Source organism: Staurois parvus, unplaced genomic scaffold (assembly GCF_062004578.1).
Source record: "Staurois parvus isolate SC_StPar_1 unplaced genomic scaffold, SC_StPar_1.0 ptg000387l, whole genome shotgun sequence".
Taxonomy (NCBI): domain Eukaryota; kingdom Metazoa; phylum Chordata; class Amphibia; order Anura; family Ranidae; genus Staurois; species Staurois parvus.
The window spans coordinates 4,651,004-4,659,022 of NW_028318183.1; the positions used below are offsets into that span (position 1 = coordinate 4,651,004).

At 40.9% G+C, this 8,019-nt stretch overlaps 1 protein-coding gene across 1 annotated transcript; it reads right to left on the reverse strand.

The window, feature by feature from the left end:
• Positions 1-618: 618 nt before the first annotated feature.
• On the reverse strand, positions 619-6,914 carry AMER2 (APC membrane recruitment protein 2). Its single transcript, XM_089685813.1, has 2 exons — positions 6,050-6,914; positions 619-5,878 (listed from the first exon to the last, which is right to left on the reverse strand). The coding sequence occupies exons 1-2, from the start codon at positions 6,888-6,890 to the stop codon at positions 5,022-5,024; spliced, it is 1,698 nt and encodes a 565-aa protein (XP_089541939.1). The 5' UTR covers positions 6,891-6,914; the 3' UTR covers positions 619-5,021.
• Positions 6,915-8,019: the final 1,105 nt, after the last annotated feature.

Consider the following 8,019-nt stretch of genomic DNA (forward strand, 5'->3'; position numbering starts at 1 on the left):
TAAAGAGCTGATTTTCTCTTCTTCATCCTGAGAGCTTACAGTCTGCAGTCTGCATTCAAACGTGACCCAGCTTGTTTACCCACAAAAAGATCTATTTAAACCAATGGCTATAGCCTTGAATTGCATCAGGACAATGGATCAGGGTATTTTCTTGACACATGGCAGACATAAATCCAATATTTAAAATTTTTTTTTTTGTTAGCAGTGACAAATATTAGGTACAGCAGATTGCATTGTACTACTACCAAAAGACTGGACATGGATCATCTGAATAGCAGATTAATCCTTTGTTGCTCTGGAATCAGATGATTGATAGCAAACAAGGTACATCCTGCACATTTTCCTACACTGTAGCACAATGGGTGAAGCAAGGGAATATTTGGAAGGGACAGCACAGTACAATAGACTGTTTATCACCTGTTAGGATGGAATTCCTTTGATTGCCTCTAGGGGGCCATGGGTCACATTTACAAATCCCCCCTCCTTTGTTAAAACAGAATCCAAGCGCAAAGCATTGTGGGCATAACTAGCTTTATTATATTAACCCCCTATCATCCTCATGGCTCACCATTGTTCTGAGACTGTAAGGTGCATGTGTCAGAAAGATTACACAGGACATTTTTTTTTTAATAAAAAGTAGTCTTTAATGAAACACCTACCTATCTGTACATGAGAAGGTTTAATTTTTACAATGCCCATCACACCTATCTGTTATCAGATATGCAATGACATTAATGCTCTACTTGATGCATACAGAAATATAAAAATAGCAACATATAAACTGTTTATTTTTTGGTGGGGCCCAAATATTGTGAAGCCCTGTACTTGTATAATTAAAGCTTATTTGTAAAGTGTAGTAACCCATATAGCAATCGATTAGGATTTATGTTCACAGGTGTGACAACCATAAACTGAAATCTGATTGTTATAGGTTCATTCACCTTATTAAATAAGCTCCTGCTGCTTTAAAGGGAATCTTTATTCACAGAGTCAAGACACCTATGGGAGATTCATTGGATAGAAGCTGCCATTCTCAGACTTCTGGGTGACTTTGCTGCCCTGGAACCAGTAGATGGCACAGGAGTCAGATAGTGGCAGCTTTCATCTAAAGTGTCTCACAAAGGTTTTTTTGTTTTGCTTCTTATTAGGTTCCCCATGAGTGACCGTTACATTTGTGCGTTTATATATTTATACACAGATTTGTACTCACACATGGATATCCACATATTTACAGAATACACAGGAAAAGAAAAAAAAAAGTTTGGTCCATACAAGTGCTGTACATGTATAAAGGTTTTGCTGCTCTGTATCTGAGAAGGTGTATAAAAACAATAAACTCTGTATTATATTCTATACAATGCTGGCCCATGTCTCTCCTACATCAGGGACGGGCATTCAATAGTTCTCTTCAATCAGTGTATCTACAGGTAGCTGGCCTTAATAAAATAGATAATAGAGCACTGGAGGGCAGTAATTCAGAGAAATCCACAAGAAATCAGCTTTCATTGGCCTACACATGCTATTGTAGGTCATATGCCACCCACATTTTGCCAGCAGTGTAGCCAGTTATCATCAGGGATTATCAGGAAGCGTAAGAGACAACAAGCAAGAACCGGCAAAAGTGCGGAATTGACCACAGTGATCTTCCATGTTGGTAAATGTTTGTGAATAATATCTCATTCTAACAATATTAACCAACTTGCCAATGTGTAGGTAGGCGCAAATGTGTCTAAGGCATTTGGGGCTGAGCCATCATTTCAGGAATGCAGATCTTTTTGTTGACTGTTAAATCTGCCCATCCCTGTGTAGATAGGCAACAAAGGTCACAACATCACATTTAATGGAAGCCCATGTGCCCAGAGAAAAAAAAAACAAATTACGTGCAAAAAAGGGGGGGGGTTTGAGATGGTACTACTCTGACTGCATCTGACTGGCAACATCCTTTTCTACAATACTCATCAGTCTTTTGTCATTTATGGAAATTATAACAGCATCAAAATGCCGTATGGTAGGCAGCCTGCTATCTTGAGCTACAACTAGATCTTAAAATCCATCACCGAAGAGCCTTCAGAAAAAAAACAAACGAGCTACAGGTTATTTAGCTACATGGAATCATGGGACCTTGTACCCTCGGCTGGAGGTAGCCAGACAAGGCAGGATTAAAGAAAAAAGGAAATAAAAGGCATTTATAATTTGGTGCCTTCACAAGCTCTTTATAGCAAAAATGGACATACCTGAAGGGCCTATCAAAAGTATTTAAAAAGGAGAAAAACTCACATTCAGAGGGTAAAAAATGTTTGGCAAGTGGTCTGGTTCCAAAATAGTCATTTTTTGCATCATTCAATAACATGTATGAAGTGTGCTTTGCATTACATTTGGAGTGCTCTCTTCATACTCTAAGACCAGGAGATACAAAAATGCAGACCTCTACTTTGCTGTCTCATTTAATTTGTACACATAGTACAGATTCAATGCAGTATTATGAATATACATTGGACTCCAGACTTAGCCAACAATTTCAAGTCCACATTTTCAATGGCAGTAATGGTATCCCTGGGTAGTATAAAATGGGTGGCTCTAATGATTTGTGGCACAGTATTCGATATGAGCTGTGTTTGGCTTTTATCCTCATGCAGCTCATGCTATAACTATTATAGTATCAATGTTTTACTATGACACCGTACTTAGACTAGGCAAAGAATGGAAGGTGCATGTGTTGAATATGGAATCTGATTGGTCAGCTCTGATTGGAAGATTCCATATTCAATACACAATTCCTCCTATAACATTTTAAACTGGGCGTGTAGCCCATGGAGACCCTAGGACCCCACCAATCTGCTAACTTGCATATTTTCTAACAATAAAGACCAGAGTGCTCTTAGCTTGGCGAACCCATCAAAATTAGTTGATTTTCATGATTAATTTAGTTACTGCTTTCTTCTAAGCTTAAGAAAGCCATCAAATGCCAAACTGCTGCAAATCAAGTGGCACAGTGGTAAGGGTCAGAGAGAGAGAGGAGACTTTGATACTGGATATTAACGCAAGCTGAAGAAGGCTTTCCCGTATTTATACTGAAGTTAAAATTCCTTTTCAATGTCATCATCAACTTGATGGAAGAAGGATTTTGTTTGAACAATATGACCTCTGGATAATCTTTTCCAAATGTATATCTGTAGACATCTGCTGTCCTACAGAAAAAGGGTGCATGACTGTACAGTGAGCAAACAACCCCTACACTGGCCTTGTGTCAGGCAAATAAAAGCAGTCAGCCAGGAAAATCCAAGCAACATGATCGTTCCTCCCACCACAAACATCTCAGGGATCAGTAAACCAGGGGTGTCTGCTAAATTCGGATGGATACAACGTGACAAGCTTCAAATCAGCATAGATTAATAGATTAGACATTGTAACCAGTTACAACAATACAATGCACCAGAATGTACTTGTGGATTCAGCAAGTGGATTCATTGCATGGTTGCAGGCATGCTGTTTAGAAAAAAACACCTTTTTTCACCTGAAACCTTGCATTGTTGTTCATCTCCTTGTCCACTGGTGTGGCATAACAATCTGGATAAATACAACAGTGCCCACAGACAATGTAATGCCCCAAATCCTTTGAATTATATAGCAACCATCTGTTGTCTGTAGGTATTTTAAAACAGTGTTTCCCAAAGTGTGTGATGAGTTTTACTGGTGGAAAAGACACTCATTGTGGGTAGGATACTGGAGGGTTTAGGAACACTAAAAAGAACTGTATTGTGGTAGTATGTCCATGTTTATAACATACCCACAGATATTGTTGTCCAGTTCCTACCGTTTCCCCCTTACAAGTCAACATAGGATGTATCAAAACCATACCTACCCCTGTTTCTCAGTAATCTAATAATGAATGGTAGTCAGAGTTGACCATTTGTGTTTGGAACCCAACAGTAGACACAAATGCCTGAGTGTGGTTGCATCATGTCTGCATAGCTGACCACCCTCTAGTGTCTATGGCCAGCATAACGCTACTGTCAGCTACCAGTGGCGGAAACAGATTATATGGCCATGGGTATATTCCAGTGAACATCTTAGGCAAGAAAGATTTCTAAATGGATAATGGCAATGTAGATGTGGTCATTTTTAGTAGTACAGGTGGAACTCAGACACTGCAAAAATGTGACAGAAGAGTTTGTGAAATACTGCTTTAAAGTACTTTGTGTTTGAAAAGTTTTAGGTTGCCCCACTTGCAAATATTATCTTCTTGTAGTCGATGGTAGATCATACAAGATTAAGAAAAAATAGTTTAATGGTTATAGTATTGTGTGTAAGTAAATCCATTGAGTAATGGCAAAAAAAAACCAGTGTAAACCTTGTTTAGTAAGGCATTTAGGACTATTTAAAATATAGCAACTATTTTAATTCTGACAACTGTGAATAAAGGCTGATTTCTATCTGTAGTTGCACTTTGATTTTTGTTCTTTTTAAATAAGTATTTTAATTAAAATGGTAAAACTTTGTGACATCACTCAAATTATCTTTACTAACCTGTGGCTGACAGATGAACCATTTCATTATAGAACACATTTTAGCCCAAAGGTTAATGTCACACTGCTAAGAAAACCTACCTGCTCCACTGCATACAGTCTCTAAAACCAAAAACATCAGTACCATCATATTTGGCAACAGGATTCTGCAGTTGCTATAAAGCTGAATTTTGCCTGACCAGATTCCTGATGGTTAAAACAGATTAGATTTGAGATCCATCACTATTCAGCAATTGTAATGTAGACTTGTTTAGTATTCATCTTTTGACATTGAAAGCTATAGAAATCTTCTAGCCTATTTAGGCATTAAAACATCCGAATGTTACAGGAAACTTGAAAAGAAACTAACAAAATTAAAATAAAAAGTGAACAAATCTGAGTTGCCCTGGACATCTTGCTGATGTTATCATACGGAATAGTCCTGTATTTGCTAACAACCCATCAAGGCAATAGCAAATCACAGCGATCTGATTGGCTTATCCACCATTGTTTCCACTACTTCCTGGCTGGATCATGAAGTGCTGTTTTACCTGAGGTTCCAGTGACGGTCTTGTTACTGACCCGTCTTACCAAAACTTTTGAAACGGGTATTTTTGTCCTGGGAAGTTCACTTTTTGTAGGGTGATGTTGTGAAGTTGGGGTGCTGCTACTACTTGTATCAGCTGGTTGGCTGGGAGGATGAACTGGCAGATGTTTAATACTTCTGGGTATTTTGGATTCCTTTGCCTGGTTTGTTTTTGTTGGGCATGTGATGGTAACTGGCGAGAGTGCCTTGGAGTGAAGTTGACTTGGTCTTTTCTCCTCCGCATGCGCTCTTGCTGTGTTTTCATCTGTTTCTGTATATAGGTCATAGAGAGCATCTCCGCTGCAACTGTCTCTGGATAGAGCCTTCTTCCCAGAACTTTTTGAAGGCTCCTCCTCTGTCCCAGGTGTAGTTGAGTCCCAATAACCCTCATCGCTGTTACGAACAGAATCTCGTTGCACCTTTCCTCGCCCTCTAATCTCCCCCTTTTCAATAGAATTAGTTGCATCCTGTCTCAGCTTATATGGCTTCACTCCATTCCCATCACATGTGCTCTCAGAACGTTTTTCCTCCCTTGAGGCCTGCCTACTCACTTTTCCCACCTCTTTGCTGGTGTCCTCAGCTTGGGGTATCATTCCCAAAAATTCTTGCATGTCATTATCGTCAACTTGATCCGGGCTTGCCATCTCCTCCCCTCCTCCTTGATAGGCAATAATGTTTGGGGTCTTTTTGGGGATAGCTTTCTTGCCATTCCCAGGGATAATCCTTGCACCGGCACTGCTACTGCTGCCTCCTTCATCGTCCGGCTCAGCAATAATATCGCCACATCCTGTAAGAGAGTCAAAGCTTTTCAGTGATGTAACATCAGCCAACATCAAACATATACGATCAAAAGATGGTTCAGAGGGTGGATCAACAGCAGAAGGGTCGGGAATGGCAATCTCTGGCCCACTATCACACTCAGGTTCAACAAAGGAAATACTGGTTATTGGAAGTTCACCTGTTAGTCTTTCATCCTTCTTATCCTGCAGGATCTCCACCTCTGGTTCAGGCAGTTGGCGGACATGGTCCACTTGTGGGCTACTCGCTGCATCCCCATCCTGAGGTTTTTCGGTGGGGTGTGAGGATGAGGGGGATTCCTTGTTTGCTTTCAACTGATGCTCCTCCGTTGAGTTGTTTACAACCTCACTCTGCTCCTCACAGGGCAAATCAGCTGTGACAGTCTCTGCAGGTACTTCAGGCTCACACAGCGGTTTTTGTATCTCCTCTTTAATGCATTCCAAGCTGGCTGTCAAAGAGCCAGACAGTATGAGCCCAGGTTGGCTTTCAGTGGCTCCCTCTTTATCTTCTTTGTAATTCTTATCTTTTCTATTCCATCTCATGCTGTTAAACAATCCCTTCAGTCCTTTCTTTTGTCTGCTGCTAGCTCTCTGGTCCACATTGTCCCCTTTCACATTCTCTAATCTGCCATTCTTTTTCAGCAAAGCGAAGAAGCTGTGGGATTTACCCACGGAGCTGTTGGGTGAGACATCTGTCTTGGTGGCGGTGACAGCCTGGCTGTTTATGTCAGTGCTTGGTGGATCAGCAGCAGCTTGTGTTGCACACTGCTCTTCTTTCTTGCTGCTCTCCAGCACAACATCAGCTAATCCGTCCAGGGTCTTGCTGCGTACCATGCCCATTTTGCCTGTGTTCTTCCCATCTCCCTTGTTTCTCACCCCAAATATCGATGGCATGGCACTGCCAGATTTCCTCTTCCCAAATAATTTGAAAGCGGTCTTATTAATCTTTCCTGATGGCTGTTCGGCTGCCGGGGACTCGGCACAATCACAATGCAAGTCCATGTTTGCCTTCTCCCTGATCCTGCCTCCTTCCTCCTGCAGACCCCCGCAGATGCTTGATGCTGAATTTCTCACTGGCAGCTTCTCGACTGCTCCTGTTCATCTCCATGGCGACCAGGGAGGAGGGGGGGATAAGCAGTTTTTCGTCAGTAATGGGGCTAGTGCCAGTTCACTGTCATCCATTCTAAATCAATCTGCAAACTGCAACCCAATACAGGCTCCCCCTTTCCTAAAAGGTTTATGTAACTTGTCCATTTACCCACGGCGCATGTTTGGCGGCAGGTATATCCCTGTCAGACAATATTCGGCTCGCAGAGCACAAGCTGTTTAGCTGCTTGCCTCCGCCATCTTTTAGTAACAATACATGCAAATGTGGGCCAAAGTAAAGGGTGAGATCTGTATCCTGATGTGGATTTAACCCTCGCAATGTCACATCTCTACATTCTTTTTTTTTCTTTAGAGGGATGGGGCGCTTTGCATGTTATGCTCCATTAGAATTATTCTATAGAGAAGAAAACTGAAGGGCAATAGCCTACAGGAGGAACCTTTTCATTGTTCTCACTGCTTTAAACTAACAGCAAAAAGCTGATCAGCTGTTAGGGATTACCCTGCCTCACACAACACCCCTGGTTTGACTGGGGAATTATTTCTGGCAGTTATAGGGCAATGGTCAGCACACAGCGGCGAGCATGCTGGAATATTTTACTGTAATTCAAGAAAAAAAAATATTTTAGTAAAATGGACTAAGCTGGATGTAATATGATTTATATATTCATAATAAGGGTTGAACTTTCAGCTGACGCAGCTCTTCATTTATAAGTGGTAATGTGCAGAGGTTTAATGGATGTTAAATGATGTCATACCAGGTATGATGTCATCCTGCTGCTGAAGGGAGCCTTACACATTAGCTGCCTTCTTTGTGAAACCCGCTAAGCCACCACTGACCACCACTTAAACTGGGAATAAATGCTTAGAATTTTAGTAGACATTCGTACGACATATAAGAAAAAAATCAGTCATCGGAGCATTTGATGATGCCACTGAATCAACTAATATTGTTTGAAGGCCGTAAGTAATTGTAACCTTGAATCCAAGATTTATTAAACAGGTTTCATTTATTGCTTATGAAATC